This window comes from Odocoileus virginianus, chromosome 11, assembly GCF_023699985.2.
Source record: "Odocoileus virginianus isolate 20LAN1187 ecotype Illinois chromosome 11, Ovbor_1.2, whole genome shotgun sequence".
Lineage (NCBI taxonomy): Eukaryota > Metazoa > Chordata > Mammalia > Artiodactyla > Cervidae > Odocoileus > Odocoileus virginianus.
In genome coordinates, this window is record NC_069684.1 from 37,420,575 (window position 1) to 37,439,506 (window position 18,932).

Sequence of the window (18,932 nt, forward strand, 5' to 3'; positions counted from 1 at the left end):
CCCATTCCCCAGTGTCCTCTAAGTTCCAGGGGTGTCTCATGTATTTGGCACGTTCAGTCAATCCCACCCGTGAGAACCTGCAGTGTCACTGTGACACTTTGGCAGTGAGCCCAGTTCCCCCCTGCTCCCCCAGTGCCACCCCTCAGGAGCCAGACGCTTCTTCCTTTCTCTCCACCCTCCTGTCCTTGTTAGTCCTCTGTTGTTAGTTTTCCACCCTCTGCATTCAAAATCCACACAAGGAACATCTTATTCAGAAGCAGTTACCTTAGAGTTCTTTCCCTCCCTCCCTGACTAACCATCAGTTCTCTCCTGGCCTCCCCCTCACTCTACGCGGAGCATATTACTACTTTACCTCCTCTTTTCTCAGTTTCTGTACAATCTGGCCAACTATATGTAGAGTGCCCGCTGTGCCACATGCTGCAGGGCCTGCTGAAGGGGCGTTTCCCTCCAGGAGCTTGCAGATCAGGGACACAGACCCAGTGGCATACCCAGCCATGTTGTGGTGACTGGTAATAGTTATAAAATGCTGCCAGTGAAGAGCTTGATCTGTCCTGGGCATGTGGTACCCTGGAAGGCTTCAGGGAAGAAGTAGCATTCTTAATGAGCTTGAGAAATGAGTAAAATGTTTGGGAGAGGTGGAGAGCTCTGGATAAAGGGAATCTACATGGAACAGCATGAATAAAGGCATGGGGAAGTGAAGGTGTAGGAGTGTTGGAGGAATGTCATAAAATCCGATACTGGAGTGTGGTGTCAGGGGTAATGGGTGCGGAAATGGCTTGGAGCCCTGCTCCCCAGTGCAGGTAAACCAGGGCAACACCCGTTTCAGAAGCAGATACAAAGAAACTACCTCTTCAGCGACTCCCACCTCAATAAAACATGCAAATCCAAACACCTTGAACATGAATTTGGGAAAGCCAGTGGCTAATTTTTAAATTTAGTGCCCAAAAGATGCATGAAGTTGAAGTATGTCAGCACAGCAAACATTCCTTTCTTCATTTTGCTCAGCTTTTAAGCCCAAATATTCTGCCTATTCTTCAAAGAATTGCTGAGAAAGAACAAAAGTGCAATTCACTCAGCTGCCACACTAACTCTCAAAAGGTGTCAGAGAAAAGTTAGGGTCCTGATTTCATATATGCCCCTCTAAAAAAAGAATAACCATAACAAAATAATACTAGGTGTACAAAAGTGTCATACTGAGGACAAGATACTTTAGATGTAATCAAGAAAAAAGCCCAAATGTTTATAAGTTCTCTTTTCAATACCTAAGTGCTCTGAATGTGAGCAAGTCTGAATAAAGATAAAGGCCCTTTTGGTCTCCTAGGGCTTTTTCAGAATCAGTGGTGAGGCTGCAGTGTGAGTGAGAGCAAGTAGAGAGCTGCAGTTTGAGCTTCTACCCACTAAACACACACACACATTTGGAGGGAGAAATGACAGGAAGCCGAAGTTGTCCAAATCTACACACCACCAAGGATGAACACGATGTGAACTACAGATGTTGGGTGATTATGATGAGTCAGTGTAGGTTCATCAAAGGTAACAAGTGTCACACTCTGGTGGGGATGTTGGTCATGGAAGAGGATGTGAACGTGGGGTGGGCAGGGGTATGTACGGAGTCTCTGCTTTCTGTTAATTTTGCTGTGAACCTAAAACTGCTCCCCCAAACTAGTTAATTCTTTTAAAAAAAAAGAATAAAAAAGGAACTGAGCATTCTTCTCTCCAACAAAACGTAAAATGACAAGGAATATCAGGCTGAACTCCCTTCCAGAAATGAAAAGAAATCACACCAACCCGAGCCTACTACTTCTGTCCATGGTGCTGAAGTTTATTCATCTTCAAACTGATGTTGGTAACAGGTGATTAAAACTTAACACATGGGTGGGAGAGGTGGAGAAGCCACAGTTATATCACTTTATCTACATTTAGCATAAAATGTGAGAAATGTTGACAGGAAGCTGATGCTTGAATAGAACGCTTGTCACAACTCAACTTGATGGCAACCAGATGCGACAAAGTTGAGTGAGAGACCCCAGGGGATTCTCTTGAAGACTGCCTGGGGCCTGGCCTGCCTTTTCCTCCCTGGCCATTATCTTCGATACTACAAGAGAGCAGAGACATGTTTGTTTTGGTGACCTGACTCCACCAGAAAAGTCAGCTTCATCAGACTTTGCTCCCTTCCCACCAGCCTCCACTCCAGCCTGACGACCCTCTGACTTCTATAAACTGGTAAACAAATTGCCCATTAGGAGCTAGTAAAGTCAGTCCTGCTAAATTTCAATCCTTTGGGATCTGATGATTCTGCAAAGGACACAAACTACCAATCAGCAAAGCACAGGTGACTTGGCCCCATGAACCATTTAAGTCCCCAGTGCTCGTGACAGTAAAGTCTTTTTTTCTTAGCATTTTCTCAGCAAACTGTAGCTGAGGTTGGTATCATTGTCTCAGAGCACATCCCCCTCCCCGCCAAGTTGGGGCAGAAATTTCAAAGGGGTTGCTTCTATGCTGTCCCTTTCCTGCTGAAGGCATCCCCCGGTGGTGTTCTTTCACAAGGTTTGAACTTCAGCAAAACCACAATTTCCTTCCTCCCCATCCCATTTCCATCCTCAGGTCCTCTTACCCGGAAGCTGTTGCAGCCCAGTCCACTCTGGGCTCCAATCCTGTCCATCCTGCCCCCGAAGCAGCTGGACCTCCGCAGGCTCCGAGGGGCAGTGAGCAGTGCTCTCAGCTTGCTCTTCAGGAGGGTAGATCTATCGGAGGGCTCCCAGGGGCCCCGCCCGAGGGTGCCCCCATCTTTCTGGGCTGGGTTGACCTCCCCCATCCAGGGAGGCACCTCTGAAAGGGGGCTGAGAGGGGCCCCAGTTTCTTCGTTCTGCTCACTTAGTACTTGGGAGGGCACAGCCTCATCTTCTAAAGGCATCTTGTCCTCCAAATGGTCCAGCAAATTCTTTACAAAAGGAAAAGAGGGAAAGGGAGAGGTCTCACTGCCTGGCACAATGTCACAACCCCCTCATCCCAGACCGTGCCACTTTCCTGGCCCTACCTTGAAATCCATCAGGTCTGCGTTGGACACAGAGCCATACACAGGATTTGCTCCTGTTTGCCCTGGGAGCTGAAACGCCAGGAAGAGGAGGAAGCTCGCGGTGATGGCGGAGGAGCCCATGCTGGCGTCGGTCAAGGAATGGTCGGTCTGGTGCTGCTGCCCCCTCTCTGTTCTCTCTGGCCTTCCACCCTTGGCCTTTGTCCGCCTCTGTCTCCCAGCTGCCCTGCGCTTCCTCTTTTTATAGCCCCCTGGCTCTCCGGGAGCTCGTCCGGGAGAGGGACGGAACCCTCCGCATTCTGTCACTTGCAGTGATAAAGCAGCTGAGTGAGGAAGCAGCAGAAGATGCCCTTTTAAAGTTATCAGTTCAGCCTGCTCGTCACAGCCCCTCTGCCTTGAGCAGCCCCGACAACCCCCGGGACCCTCAGCTGCAGGAGCCACATTCTTGTTGATTTGCCTCAAGAGGTTCCCACTTCAAAGGTGTGAGAAGAGCAAAAAAGAGTCCTTGGTTATCTCACAGCGATGCCTCGGGTTTCTTTCTCCTCGGCAACGGGACTCATGCGGGGAAGCAGAGGGTGACGGCTGGCGGGCGCCCAGCTCCCCTGGTGCTTTGCCGCTCAGCTGTCAGGGCTCCAAATAAGGGCGGGAGGGGAGGATGTGGCAGGCAGCCGGCCGCTCGGCTCAGGACAAATTAGTCCAGATGCTGGAGCTGGCCTCACATCTGACTCATCGGCAGTGGCGAGGGCAGACCTCTCCCTCCACAGGGCTGCCCCTACCCCTAACTGTCCCTCTCCGTGTCCAGGTGAAGAGAAAGTTGTTTTCTAGAGTCCTAAGTCAGCCGGAACCAAATGGGACCAATGTCCCAAGAACTCCACTCCCCAGAAGAAACACAAGACAAGTTTTAGGAACATGATCATTCCTCTGCAAAGCCCGCCTCCTTCACTGTGTGGCTCCTTCCAAGGTGTGGGGGGAACTTGACACTAGAAGGCTGCTGGTATTTACATTTAAGGAAGCTTGCTGCTTCTAGAAACTCAGACTCTATGAAGCTTGTAACACCTCGCACCTTCCTGGGAACACTCCCAAGGTGAGGTTGGCTGATGGAGGCAGTTATGACCTATGTAGTTTCCCTTAAGGCCTTTCATGTCCTTCTCTAAGGCCCAGCAAGCAACGAGCCATCAAGGTCTCTATTTTCCTGGCCCCGCAAAGAGAAACACCAGGCAGTGAGTCTCTCTATCTGCAATGAATGGCTTCCTTCTGTTGTTGTTGTTGTTCAGTTGTTCAGTTGCTAAGTTGTGTCCAACTCTGTGACCCCATGGACTGCAGCATGCCAGGTTTTCCTGTTTTCCACCATCTCCTGGAGTTTGCTCAAATTCTTGTCCATTGAGCCAGTGATGCTATCTCACCCATCTCTTCAGCTGCCGCCCCCTTCTCCTTTTGCCCTCAATCTTTCCCAGCATCAGGGCCTTTTCCAATGAGTCAGCTCTTACCATCCGGTGGTCGAAGTATTAGACCTTCAACTTCAATATCAGTCCTTCCAATGAATATTCAAGGTTGACTTCCTTTAGAATTCACTGGTTTGATCTCTGCAGTCCAAGGGACTCTCAAGAGTCTTTTCCAGCACCACAGTTCAAAAGCATCAATTCTGGGAGGGAGGTGGGAGGGAGGTTCAGGATGGGGAGCACATGTAAATCCCTGGATGGTTCATGTCAATGTATGGCAAAAACCACTGCAATATTGTAAAGTAATTAGCCTCCAACTAATAAAAATAAATGGGAAAAAAAAAAGAAAAAATAAAGCATCAATTCTTTGGTGCTCAGCCTTCTTTCTGGTCCAACTCTCACATCCATACATGACCACTAGAGAAAATGTACAGCACTGGCCTCCATTTACTAAGTGCCAGACCAATGCTATACATTCTTCAATGCAGTGTATCCAGAGGGGAAACACTACACTGAAGGGATGAGAACCCTGCATTGTGGCCCCAAGCAGTCAAATTGCATGTATCTTTGTGTCTTTGTTTTCCTTATCTGTGAGCCCTAAAAGAGCTGTTACTATATAAATGCATTTGAAGTGTGAACTGACTCACTAGAAAAGACCCTGATGCTGCAAAAGATTGAGGCAGGAGGAGAAGGGGACAACAGAGGATGAGATGGTTGGATGGCATCAAAGGACTCAAAGGACATGAGTTTGAGCAAGCTCTGGGAGTGGTGATGAACAGGGAAGTCTAGTGTGCTGCAGTCCATGGGGTTGCAAAGAGCCAGACACGACTGAGTGACTGAACTGATCTGAAGTGTGAACTGCATGATACTCATAATGGTTATCTTTATTGGTTGCTTGGAATGTGCGAGACATGGTGCTGAGAGCTTCATGTGGATTCTTCCCTTTTCATCACCAGCCCCAGGAGGTAGGTATTGTCTCCATTCACAGAGGGGCAGAACTGAGCCTGAGAGCATCTGTCACTTGCCCAGTGTCACTCAGCAGGATCGGGACAGGAACCCCAGATCTGACGCCAAAGCCTGGAATCTCAACCCCCTTCTCAGATACTGCTGCTTCTTAGCATGAAGTTTCCTTAACAATACCTTTAGTCTTAGTTCCTGATTAAACACTGCCCTAGTCAAATCCCTTATGACTATACAGTAGAAGTGAGAAATAGATTTAAGGGACTAGATCTGATAGACAGAGAGCCTAATGAACTATGGACAGAGGTTCATGACATTGTACAGGAGACAGGAATCAAGACCATCCCCAAGAAAAAGAAATGCAAAAAAGCAAAATGGCTGTCTGAGGAGGCCTTACAACTAGCTGTGAAAAGAAGAGAAACGAAAAGCAAAGGAGAAAAGGAAAGATATACCTATTTGAATGCAGAGTTCCACAGAATAGCAAGGAGCAGATAAGAAAGTCTTCCTCAGCGATCACTGCAAAGAAATAGAGGAAAACAATAGAATGGGAAAGACTAGAGATCTCTTCAAGAAAATTAGAGATACTAAGGGAACATTTCATGCAAAGATGGGCTCAATATAGAACAGAAATGGTATGGACGTCACAGAAGCAGAAGATATTAAGAAGAGGGGGCAAGAATACACAGACGAACTGTACAAAAAAGATCTTCATGACCCAGATAATCACGATGGTGTGATCACTCACACTCACCTAGGGCCAGACATCCTGGAATGTGAAGTCAAGTGGGACTTAGGAAGCATCACTACAAACAAAGCTAGTGGAGGTGATGGAATTCCAGTTGAGCTATTTCAAATCCTAAAAGATGATGCTGTGAAAGTGCTGCACTCAATATGTCAGCATATTTGGAAAACTCAGCAGTGGCCACAGGTCTGGAAAAGGTCAGTTTTCATTCCAATCCTAAAGAAAGGCAATGTCAAAGAATGCTCAGACTACTACACAATTGCACTCATCTCACATGCTAGTAAAGTAATGCTCAAAATTCTCCAAGCCAAGCTTCAGCAATATGTGAACCATGAACTTCCAGATGTTCAAGCTGGTTTTAGAAAAAGCAGAGAAACCAGAAATCACAGTGCCAACATCTGCTGGATCATTGAAAAAGCAAGAGAGTTCCAGAAAAACATCTATTTCTGCTTTATTGACTACCCCAAAGCCTTTGACTGTGTAGATCACAATAAAGTGTGGAAAATTCTGAAGGAGATGGGAATGCCAGACCACCTTACCTGCCTGTTGAGACACCTGTATGCAGGTCAGGAAGCAACAGTTAGAACTGGACATGGAACAACAGACTGGTTCCAAATAGGAAAAGGAGTATGTCAAGGCTGTATATTGTCACCCTGCTTATTTAACTTATATGCAGAGTACATCATGAGAAATGCTGGGCTGGAAGAAGCACAAACGAATCAAGATTTCAGGGAGAAATATCAATAACCTCAGATATGCAGATGACACCACCCTTATGGCAGAAAGTGGAGAGGAACTAAAAAGCCTCTTGATGAAAGTGAAAGAAGAGAGTGAAAAAGTTGGCTTAAAGCTTAACATTCAGAAAACTAAGATCATGGAATCTGGTCCCATCACCTCATGGGAAATAGATGGGAAGACAATGGAAACAGTGTCAGACTTTTTTCTTTTGGGCTCCAAAATCACTGCCGATGGTGACTGCAGCCATGAAATTAAGAGACGCTTACTCCTTGGAAGCAAAGTTATGACCAACCTAGATAGCATATTAAAAAGCAGAGACATTACTTTACCAACAAAGGTTCATCTGGTCAAGGCTATGGTTTTTCCCGTGGTCATGTATGGATGTGAGAATTGGACTGTGAAGAAGGCTGAGCACCAAAGAATTGATGCTTTTGAACTGTGGTGTTGGAGAAGACTCTTGAGAGTCCCTTGGACTGCAAGGAGATCCAACCAGTCCATTCTAAAGGAGATCAGTCCTGGGTGTTCATTGGAAGGACTGATGCTGAAGCTGAAATTCTATTACTTTGGCCACTTCATGCGAAGAGTTGACTCATTGGAAAAGACCCTGATATTGGGAAAGATTGAGGATAGGAGGAGAAGGGAACAACAGAGGATGAGATGGTTGGATGGCATCACTGACTCAATGGACATGAGTTTGGGTAAACTCCAGGAGTTGGTGATGGACAGGGAGGCCTGGCGTGTTGCAGTTCATGGGGTCTCAAAGAGTCGGACACAACTGAGCAACTGAGATGAACTGAACTGAGTCCCAGTCCTTTAGATTGCCTCTGAGCACTTCCTTGCCTTCCCCCTGCCCTGGAGCTGTAGCTTTGCATGCTTGGCAAGTCTGTGAGTATGTGGACTGTCTCAGGAAATCAGTATACCCAAGCCCCATTAATTTTGGATGCACGCAGCAGGGAGCGGTATCTTACAGTAAGCAGCAGTAGTGAGCTGGAATCCAGACCTTAGTTCCCTGACCAGGAATCCTAACTGTTAGACCGGAGAGGCCAGCAGCTAGGGCCTAAATCCCCAGTCCTTGCCTACCGAGATAAGAAGGAGTTCTGATGAGGAGGTAGAAGGTAAAGAGAGAAGTAAAACGTTTATTGGAAAGGCAGAGTGCATGGGCGAACTCTGTGAGAGCTGTCTCCAGAGTCACACCTTTGGAAAGTTTAAATCCGTTTTAAAGGCCTGGTTTTCTGGGTCTTTGTCTCCCCTCTGGCCAATAATCTTGTTTTGCACTGCACCACCCCCACCCCCACCGTGGCTACTTTGTCTCAGGACCCTCCCCTCCCAACCAAATGGATTTCAACACAAAGGCGTCTGGGAGGAAAGAAGCAAGACTCATTATGGCCTGGCATCCCCTGACTTTTGACCCCCAAGGAGACTTTCTGCACATGTGTAGTGTCTCCCTTGCCCCAAGGAGGGGGAATATGTGATTTCTTGACCCTTCACTCAAACAAGGTTTAACCCCTCTCTGTTCTTGCCATGATTGTTATCTTAAGGTGTGCATAAGAGACAAAGCCTGGCTATATACCTTGTTTCTATTGTTACTTCCACTTCAGAAGGTAAACAGGAGTGAGAGAGTGCATGCGTGCTCAATCAAGTCCAGAGGGGAAGCACTACACTGAAGGGATGAGAACCCTGCACTGCAGCCCCAAGCAGTCAAATTGCATGCATCTTTGGGGCCTTATTTGTGACTGCATGGCCTGTAGCCCACCAGGCTCCTCTGTCCATGGAATTTTCCAGGCAGGAATATTGGAGTGGGTTGCCGTTTCCTACTCCAGGGAATCTTCCCAACCCGAGGATCAAACCTGTGTCTCCTGCATCTCCTGCATTGTTAGGTGGATTCTTTTACCACTGAGCCACCTGGATAGTGCCTAACCTGGAGCCCACCTATGTCCTGTCTCTGGCAATGAAACAGGAGGCTAGTTGTACAGGTCTAGCCTGAAGCTCCCTTTTTTTGCCCCATGAAATGTAAACAGGAAGCTAGCTATGAATGCCTAACCTGGAGCCCATCTATCTCTTGCCTTACCGTGACCTATTTACACACCTAACTTGTTTCAATCTACCCTCTAGAACCTCAGGAATTGCAAATGGAATGACAGCTCTGTCCTAGCCAGACCCTCTTCCACCTATGCTCAGTCCTTGGCTGGTCAGATGGAGAGGCTGTTACACAGCAAGAGGATAGGATATCAGGGCAGTACGTGTCCAGGGGACACAAAAGACATCCAGGGTAGTTTTATTCTAAAGGAGAAAGCAAACCCCTTTACTAATTTGGATTGGCCAAACTCAACTTCAAATCCAAAATGAGTGCAATTCTGAGTAGGGCGGCATCTGGGAGGAAGGAAGCAAGACTCATTATGACCCGGTATCCCTTGACTTTTGACCCTCAAGGAGACTTTCTGCACATGTATAGCTCTGGGGGCCAAGAACCTGATGTATCCTGATGTATCCTGGAATGCGCTCACAGCCTAATTGCTCTGGTAGCAGGGTTATTATTAGCAAAGAGGATTCAGTGAGCAGTCACCCTGGGGGAACTGATGCTCCTCGGGTGTGCGTCAACACAGCGTGTCTCCTGGAGATGCCCTTTGAGATAGGCCTTTGATGCAGGCAAGACTTCCGAAAGGGCACCATGGTGGGTGGCCTCTGCTGTGGCTTAGCCTCTGAGGGCTGACGCTGCTCTTGCATCCACCGACTCTTCTGAAGTCTGTCGGTGGCCCAAGGAAAAGTGAAAGTCCCATGCAAGTTTCCAGAAGAAGCATTTAGAACTTTTTTCAGTTTACTTTTATTATTAAAACTTTTACCCTTCCAGAGTGAATCTGGAGTGGGGGCACGAGTGTCATTTTTTTAGTTTCTTCTTTTGTCTCTGTTTTGTTTTGTTTTGTTTTTGCAGAAAGTGGGTGGCAAGAAAAGAATACTTAGTTTTCTGCCCTGAGGACCTTGTACAGAACACCACCTCCTGCACTAACAGAGCCCAGGGAAAACAGATAGCCCCCAATATACTCACTACCCCAATGATATGAAAGCCTTTGATTTGAGTCTGAAATGGAAACTGACTTGACGTACAGTTTCTCTTCCTTTCCATGCCCCTGATCCACTTCAGGGCATGTGTGTGAAAGAGTTAATATTTAATGGGGTGTTTAGAAGCCAGACTGTGGGAGTGAAAAGCAAAAGACACAGACCAGATCCACCCCCACCCCCACCTCTTCCATTAGCTGAAAAATCAAAAGCCTTTATTTCCTTATCACTGGAAAGAAGTCCTCTTAGTCACATGATGGAATGAGGGTTGCAAACGGCTGGGAGAATCCAGAATTGGGGCATCTCCAGTCTCTAGCTGAGTTTGGTTTCATGATCTTCCAGGGGGATACTGTGGGCTGCTTCAGGGAGCCACGAGTGCCCAGCGATGTTACACATGGGCAGAACTGGTGTGAAAAACCCATCACATTCCTGGCATGACTCTGTCAGACCTAAATAGCCTAAAGCAGAAGCCCCAGTTGGGAGGAATTGGTAGGACACTGGTCCATAGTTAGGAATGATTGCTTTAGACTTTGAAAATGATGTTCTGTTTCTTTGGTGCCAATTGGAGGTCACTGAAACTGAAATTTGGGGGCAGATTGCCCAGGGGAAAAGGCCCAAGGCAAGTGTATTTGCTAAAGCTTTTGGGGCTTCTACTTCTAGTGAAATAAGAGTGAGCGGAAAAGGGAAGTATTAGTCAACTATGGCTGCGTGACAAATTACCCGCCTCTTAGCAACCTTTTGTTTTTCCAGCTGCAATGGCTGTTTGTTTCTGTGCACGGGCTCTCTCTAGTTGCAGGGAGCAGGGTCTACTCTCTAGTTATTGTATGCTTGCTTCTCATTGCACTGGCTTCTCTTGTTGCAGAGTATGGGCTCTAGGGTGTGTGGGCTTCAGTAACTGCAGTGCAAGGGCTCAGTAGTTGTGGCACACAGGCTTAGTTGCCCCTCAGCATGTGGGGCCTTAGTTCCCAGACCAGGGACAGAGCCTGTGTCCCCTGCATTGGCAGGTAGATTCTTAATCAGTGGACCATCAGGGAAGTCCCTACCCTAATCAACACATATCTATTATCTAACAGTTTCTGTGGACCAGGTATCTGGCTCTGCTTAGCTGTGTACCAACTTGCTCAGGGCTTGCACAGGCTACAGCTAAGATGTTGGCCAGGGCTATGGTCATTTCAAGGCTTGGCTGGGAACCTGTTTTCAAGGTCACTTGTGTGTCTTTTGGCAAGCCTTGGGTCCTCACTGACTGTTCCCTGGAGATGTCGTTTCTTATGACATGGACTTCTCCATAGAGATGCAGCTGACTTCTTTTAGGTAGAGAGAAAAGCATTAGGTAAACCACCATCTTTTTGTAACCTAATCTCTTGGAAGTGGCATACCATCATTTTTGTTGCCCTTTGTTCATTAGAAGTGTCACTAAATCCAGCTCATACTCAGAGGGAAGTGATTACCAAGGGCATGAATACTAGGAGATGAGCATCACTGCAGACCATCTCAGAGGCTGCCCACCACAGGTAAGGAAAGAGAAAGAGCAAATACACAGTGATATGTTACCAAGTTGGTCACAGCTTTGAGAAAACAATTTAGTGGTAGGTTGGTTTGTTATTGGTTGGTTGGTTGGTGTGTTGGTTGGTTGTTGGTTGTTTGGTCATGGTGCACATCTCCAGAGAGTTTCATGGAACCCAGCATCTTGGAACAGTCTGTGAGGAAAGAAAAGGATGAGGGCACTGCATCAGATGCTTTGGGCTGCTGTGACAAAGTACTACAAACTGGGTATCTTAAAACAACAGGGCTGTATTGTCTCACAACTCTGAAGGCTAGAGTCCAAAATCAAGGAGTCAGCAGGGCCATGTTCCCTCTAAAACCTGTAAGGTAGGATCCTTCCTGTCTCTTGCAGCTTCTGGTAGCTGCCAGCAGCCTTTGGCATCCCTTGGTTACAGATGCATCTCTCAGATCTTCATCTCTTCCTTCTCTGGGTTTCTCTCTTTTATTCTTTCTTTTTTTGGGGGGAGGGTTTCCACATATTTTCTTTTTTCCTTTTTTTTCCATTTATTTTTATTAGTTGGAGGCTAATTACTTTACAATATTGTAGTGGTTTTTGTCATACATTGACATGAATCAGCCATGGATCCACATGTATTCCCCATCCCGATCCCCACTCCCGCCTCCCTCTCCACCCGATCCCTCTGGGTCTTCCCAGTGCACCAGGCCCAAGCACTTGTCTCATGCATCCAACCTGGGCTGGTGATCTGTTTCACCCTAGATAATATACATGTTTCAATGCTGTTCTCTCGAAACATCTCACCCTCGCCTTCTCCCACAGAGTCCAAAAGTCTGTTCTGCACACCCGTGCCTCTTTTTCTGTTTTGCATATAGGATTATCGTTGTAAGGACACCAGTCAGGCTGAATTAGGCTTTCCTGGTGGCTCAGACTATGAAGACTCTGCCTGCAATGTGGGAGACTCAGGTTCCATCTCTGGATCTGGAGAAGGGAATGGCAACCCACCCAAGTATCCTTGCCTGGAGAATTCCATGCACAGTGGAAACTGGTGGACTACAGTCCATGGGGTCACAGAGAGTCAGACACGACTGAGTGACTAGCACTCACTCACTTATACTGAGTCAGGAGCCCACCCTACTCCAGTGTGACCTCATCTTAATTTCCTCTGCAATGACCTTGATTCACCACACCCCCTCCAGCACACCACCCATGGACATACCTGGAGTACATGCCCTCCTTGGGAGCCTCACAAGGAGGAGGAGTCTCTCTCTGGATAAGGCATGAGGGTTCTGCTCTCTCCCCCTGATGCAGGAAGAACCAAGTAGGGAAGCCTGGAGCAGGGGGCCCAGTTAGGAAGCTGGTGTACCAATACGGGCATGAGTGGTGAGGGAAAGGAGGAATGGACATGGCACTGCCTGGGTGGTCCAGTCAAAGAACGGAGTCAAGGAAGATTCCCAGGGCTGAAGTCATCAAGGGTGGGGAGCCCTGGAAGAAGGTTTACTCATTCGGGAGTGTCTTAGTTTGGGTTCTCCTGAGCCTGAGACATGTATTCAAGCAAAGTAGTTTATTCTGGAGACAGTCCCAGGAAATATTGGCAGGAGACTGGGGAAGTGACCAGGGAGAGGGCTTCAGTGATCATAGTGAGCAGCTGCAGCTTAAATCCCCATCCCCTACAGAGAAATCTGGGGACCAGTAAAAAAACACATCACCTGTGAACCGAGGGTCCTGCTAGGTGTGGGTCAAGTGCTGCTCCTGGTCCATGTCAATTTCCCAGAAATTCCTGCCTGCCCCCAGGAAATGGGCTCTGGCTGCCAGAGAAAGTCATCGGGCAGGAAAGTGGGATGCTTCCAGATGGAAGTAGGGCTGGTGTGCACTGTGAGGGCAGGGATTGAGTTTGGCAGTGTCAGAGACACAATACTAGGGGCAAGAGAGTGGGAGCCACTGTCCCAGGGCTGAAATGCTATAGAATGCCCACACAGTTCCATGAGTCCTGGCTCTTCATCCCATGAGAGAAACAGGCCACTTAGTGGAAATGCACTGATTTCATGAAAAATTCTACAGAGACAAAGATAGACAGCTGAGAACTGCAACATGAACAAGACAAATGGCCAGGTCCATGATTTTGTGCTTAGACCTATTTCTGTGGGGGTGGGGGTGGGGGAGGATGCATTCTTTTTTTTGCCACAAATCATTCTCAGGAAGGTCAAAGCTGCCCCATAAAGGATGGAGAAGGGAGTGTAAAATCAATGACAAGAGATGAAGAATTCAGGTCCAACACTGTCCTGACTTCAGTAGCTTCAACAGTGGAGACCCTGCAAAGCAGGCCCACCCTCTACTGAAGCTCCTTTCAGCTGCAAAGCTGTGGGCTGTGAAGCATGGGTCTGTGTCCACCAACATGTCTTTCTGGGTAGGTTATAGTGACAAGCATCCATGGCGATACATAATCTTGCAGCTTCTTTGGAGGACAAGGTTGATCATAGGTAAGTCAGGGAGATTCAGGCCATGGCTGTAGCTCCATGGGGATGTGTTTGAAGGGGCCAGGGTCACAGGTCAGGGAGGGCTGGTTTTAAAGGGCTTCCTTAGACAGTGCAAGTGCCATTTCACTGCCCACAAACACCAAACACAGGAGGAGCTTGCTGAGATGTCATTACATTGGGTACATCAGACCACCAACTCCCCACCCTCCAGAAGTTACATTTGGCTCTTTGGTTTGTTTTGGAGTCCTTTTTCCTGGACCTTGGCTTGGGTGAAAAGCCTCAAGTCAGAGATGTATCTGTATCATGCACAGACTCTATCACCTGAGCCATGTTTATGGAAGAACTGGACTTACCTGGAAGACTTCTGAAGTGCTGGCTGGGTTTGTAAAGTAGGTGTTCTGGGAGGAATCTGTCTTCATCACCTGAGCAGAGGAGGGAAGTTGACAATAGGTAGTGGCCACAGATGTTGAATTGACTGATGCCATTACGAGGGGACTGTCCATCCCATCAGCAAGCCTAATTCACTGGCCTGGGAAGGGATGGATTGTTCAGTGATTAGGTGTATGGATGCTGGGCCAGCCTGTGTGGGCTTGAATCCTGGCTCTGCCACTTTACCAATTGCAAGACCCTGAGCAAAACATATTGCCTTTCTGTGCCTCAATTTGTAAAATGAAGGATGATAAGAGTTCTTCCTGCATAGCTGTTGTGAGGGCTAATATGAGTTCATGGAACTGTGCCTGGACTTTAAAAGTCCTTTATAAATGTTAATTATGCTAATTAATCATTACCACCCAGGGTCAAAACATTAGGCAAAGATGACTCTCAGTTTTTTTGTTTTGTTTTCTTTTGAGAATAAATTGGTCCTAAAACCTTATTTTCAAAACTTTAATCTCATTAGATATCTATCACCTCAGATGCAAACTGGGTTAAAATGAGAGATAATACAAAGATCCACCAATTCTGGTTTCCCCTCACTCAAGGAAACATCAGATGAGGACAGCAGGAAAGTCATAAGAGTGCAGTTAAAGGTCCGGAGTTCAGGGAGCGAGTACAGGCTCCGGATTCATGAGGATCCCCGCTCAAATTCTAGCTCTGGAACTTAGCAGCTGTATGCTTTCAGGTAAGATGCTTCCCTTTCTTGGTCTCAGTTTTTTCGTCCATAAAACGGGGACACTCAGAGTCCTGTCCTGCTGAGCTGGTGCCATAAAAGGCATTCTTGGCAAAGGAAACTGCGTAGTCTGAAAGCAAGAGCAAGTTCCATCACATGACGCGGGATGCCTGGAACCCAAGATGCAGGGGGAGGGGCATCCTGAAAGCAGAGGGCAGTGACCCCCTACCAGGACTCCCAGCTGATTAAGGCAGCACAGTAGGGTTCTGGGGCTTGTCTCTTTTCCTGCCTTAGAATAAAAATCCTTCCTCTCTAGGGCAGAGAGGAAGTAAAAATGTGGGACCCCCAGGAAAGGGCACTCTGAAATGCTGGGCCTCTTTCAGGTACTTCTAAGTTTGTGGGCTCAGAAAATGAAAATGCTATTAAACTCGGGGTTTTGAAGTCACCTTTCCAGGATGACATCAGAAATTGAAGGCCTGAACCTGAGGTTGGAGGCAGGAGGGAGAACTCACACTCATCAGGAATGCAAATAAGCCAGCATGCCCCCCTGCCCCCCTAATACACACACACAAACACACAGACACACAAACACACACACACACAAACACACATACACTGCCCTCGATCTCTGAGAGCTTCTGGAAACAACAAATATACGGAGAGTGCCTCCAGTCACAGAATTCTAGGCAGAAGGAAGGCTATTGTCAAGGGGTAAATACCCTGCGGCAGGAGTACATCAGGGTCCATTCAGCTCCCATGGAGAAACTGTCAGGCTTTCAAAAGTAGTTTCTGGAAAGTGTCTCAAGTGTCTGAGGTGTTTAGGGATATTTCAGAACATGAAAAAAAACCTTAAAGAAAAGTAGTCTCCCTCCCACCAACTGCCTGATCATCAGCTCTTGAAGCCATGTCCCCACCCCACCATTAAATGAACACCTTTGGAACCTGCAAGAAAACACAGGGTTTTGATTTTTTTTTTTTTTTAATGATTGGTTACTTTTTAAAACACTGAGACAAATGAATTTCAAAAGGAAAAAGCTATAATATTGACTTTATTTCATCATGGAAAATTTGTGTCCAAAGACAAGAACCATCTTATATAAAACAACCAAATAAATAAATAAATAAAAATAAATAGGAGTTGCTTCCAAGGGGATCAGGGGTTGATGGAGAATCAGATGCAGCCGTATCTGCAGCCAGGACCTCCTCTTAGTACCTCCTCAGCACTGTGGGGGAAAAAAGAGGATGATGATGACTTTGGGGTGGGAGACAGGCAGGATCTGAGCTTTCCCTCACTCTGTGCCACCCGTGCCACTCCCCTCTTCAGTTCATCTGCATGTTTGGGGCTTTGGAATAACCCATCTCCCTGGACCTCCCCTTCTCCTTGTAAACGGGGGATTACCATCCCCCTGGTGACTCTCCCCTCTGCCTTCACAGCTTTAGACAGTTCAGGGGAAACCAGGAGGGAAAATGTTAAGTACTCCTTCTGCTCCAAGGAAGGCCTGCTGAACAGTGACTGAATTACATCCTAAGGTGATTCTGCCCCTTTCAGTCAGAGGCAGGAGGTGGATAGAAGGGGCTCCCAGACATGATAATGAACGTTGTCCAAATTTAATATTTCCAGAAAGGCATGCCTTGGCCCTGAGGACTGCCAGAAAATAAGAGTGATGTTCTTTGTTCAAAATTTGGTCCCCTGAGACATCGGACCCAGAAGTGGCTCTAATGGTGATGTGCAGTGGGAATGGGGGGAGGTGCTCACCGTTGCAGCCCAGGCCGCTGAGGGAGCCGATCCGGTCCAGCCTCCGTCCAAAGCAGCCAGAGTCGCGCATCATCTTGGGGCCCCTCAGGGCCCGGAGGATGCTGTGGTGGGGCCGGAGGAACCCCGCGGGGGCTGCCGCCGGGGAATCCCAGGTTTCTTCCAGGCCCTGGCCCTGCTGGAGGGGCTCCACGCCCAGCTGCTCCGCCTGCATCTCCGAGACCCTGTCTCGTAGACGGTCCAGCAGCTCCTGCAATGCACGGTGGGGGAGCCGGAGCTTCAGAAACCTGCACCTGGCCCAGCCGCCGTCGACGGTGCCAAAGCGATCCAACCGCGCTGGGTACCGGCTTCCCGCACCCAATCTCGCCGTTTTCTGATTCCCTTTCTGATTCACGTATCACCAATTCCCAAGGGAGAGTGGGGACCTCTTGGGATGTAGGTGCGGGGTGGGTGGGGACCCGTTAATTGCTGCTGTCCGCGCCCTCCCGGCGAACCGGGTTTACGCAGTTCGGCAGCGCTCACCTGTAACCCAGGCAGTTCCGAGGCCGGGCCGGGGCCACCCAGCGGGTGGGAACGACATCCTAGCAGCGACAGGTGCAAGAAGAGGATAAGCAGGAGCGCCCGGGACAGCGCCGTCTGGGGGTCCATGTCTTTGGCGGAGCGGATAGAGGTTGCGGCCGCGGCTGCTTCGCTGGGTTGCGCTTGACGTCTCACCTTCTGGTGCCCGGTGGGCGCTCTCCCGGATCCTTGGGCAACAGCGGCCTTTTTATCCCTGGTCCTGGGAGCCGGGCCGGCCCTGCCTCTCTGGGTTATCTCTGATTTATCGGCCGCATTCCGGCCCGACTCGCTGAGCTCAGGGCGGGGGAATGTACCTCTCCGCGCTGAGGGGGTGGAGGCCGGGGAGAGCAGGCCTTGTATAGAAATGGGCCTGACCGGGAGCTGGAACGCGCCCGGGGTTGGGGGGTGGGGGTTGGAGGGGTGGGGTGCGGGAGTGGGGGCGTAGGCAGGGAGGGGTAGACACCAATAGGTCCTTCGTCTCTCTCTTTTTCCTTTCCTGCCAAAACGCCGGGGTCATTAGCGTGGATGTTTTTTCTCTTTCCTCCCCACCCCCATTCCTGGATTGAGCAGACAGAACCCCAGCGATCAGAGACCCGACGCAAATGCCGGGCGCACGAGGTGACTCACAAAGAACAGCCCCAGCCAACACCCCATCACTGCAGCGCGTCTTCCCTCCCCGCCTGGAACTCGGCACCCCGCCTGGAAGCGTGCAAGCCTGCAACTCTGCCCCGCGCCAGACCGCCGGTCCCTCGGGCGCGCTGACCGCTGTCCGTGGTTCTGATCACACTGAGCCACCAACGCAAGAGTTCTTGCTCACCTCAACTCCGGTCTTGCCAGAAAGACAAGCATGGGGCAGGGGCCAAGAGACGCCTGAGACCCCCCTCCCCGCCCTCTCACGACCTCCTGCACTAGGATGCTAATTCTCCAGTGTCACCTGATTAAAAGTCTGGGTATGACAAAGAACTTCTGGAATGCTGACCCTTCTTCCGTCCCTTAAAGGGTAGAGCTGATTTGACAGGAATTTTGAGAGGCAAAGCCCAGAGATGAAGTCATCCAGGAATGCCTTCTATCACATCTCCTCCAGGTGCCAACACCTCCTCTCCCCCCCCCCCCCCCACAAGTCAACATAACGGAAAAAGCAAGGATGACTGCAAGATGGTTATCTATTTAGTGGGACACTAGGGGTGTGAAGGAGTGTCTTCTGCAGTGCCTCCTTCAACTGGTCATCCAGGATCTCATTCCCATTTGCAGATCTGGTCTGCAATTTGTAGGTCTGGACCTCCTGCCTGTGATTGCAAAAAGGGCTCCAAGGGGGAAATGGCCCTGGGAAGAGACACAGCAGATTAAATCCCTCCTAAATTGTACATGACTGATGTCACTGCCCCTTCCAGATAACTTGTGTTGGCAAGCATCAGGATGAGGGAGAAGGGTTGTTCAAGAAAGGAAATGTGTTATGACAGGAGTAGAGAAAGGGGCAGAAACTGGGACCACTAAGCAAATCTTGCCTGAAAAATAGCACCTGCCAGGTATTGAGTGAGAAAAATTATTATCATTGTTCTTCACTTTTTTGG

General features: G+C 48.6%; 2 protein-coding genes across 2 annotated transcripts; both read right to left on the reverse strand.

Moving 5' to 3' along the window:
- Window positions 1–1,827: 1,827 nt before the first annotated feature.
- Window positions 1,828–3,763, reverse strand: NPPA (natriuretic peptide A). Its single transcript, XM_020902185.2, has 3 exons — window positions 3,038–3,763; window positions 2,615–2,941; window positions 1,828–2,095 (listed from the first exon to the last, which is right to left on the reverse strand). Exons 1-3 carry the CDS (start codon window positions 3,155–3,157, stop codon window positions 2,084–2,086), a joined length of 459 nt encoding a protein of 152 aa, XP_020757844.2. The 5' UTR covers window positions 3,158–3,763; the 3' UTR covers window positions 1,828–2,083.
- Window positions 3,764–16,045: 12,282 nt separating this feature from the next.
- On the reverse strand, window positions 16,046–17,865 carry NPPB (natriuretic peptide B). The gene is made up of 3 exons (XM_020902292.2): window positions 17,326–17,865; window positions 16,807–17,053; window positions 16,046–16,273 (listed from the first exon to the last, which is right to left on the reverse strand). Exons 1-3 carry the CDS (start codon window positions 17,449–17,451, stop codon window positions 16,257–16,259), a joined length of 390 nt encoding a protein of 129 aa, XP_020757951.2. The 5' UTR covers window positions 17,452–17,865; the 3' UTR covers window positions 16,046–16,256.
- Window positions 17,866–18,932: the final 1,067 nt, after the last annotated feature.

Bases quoted from the DNA above. Each gene is read 5' to 3' on its own strand.
- NPPB (XM_020902292.2), bottom strand. From the start codon at position 17,451: ATGGACCCCCAGACGGCGCTGTCCCGGGCGCTCCTGCTTATCCTCTTC. The intron at 17,054-17,325 runs GTGAGCGCTGCC...CGTGCATTGCAG, and splicing joins CGGAACTGCCTGGGTTACAG to GAGCTGCTGGACCGTCTACG.
- NPPA (XM_020902185.2), bottom strand. From the start codon at position 3,157: ATGGGCTCCTCCGCCATCACCGCGAGCTTCCTCCTCTTCCTGGCGTTT. The intron at 2,942-3,037 runs GTAGGGCCAGGA...CCTTTTGTAAAG, and splicing joins CAGACCTGATGGATTTCAAG to AATTTGCTGGACCATTTGGA.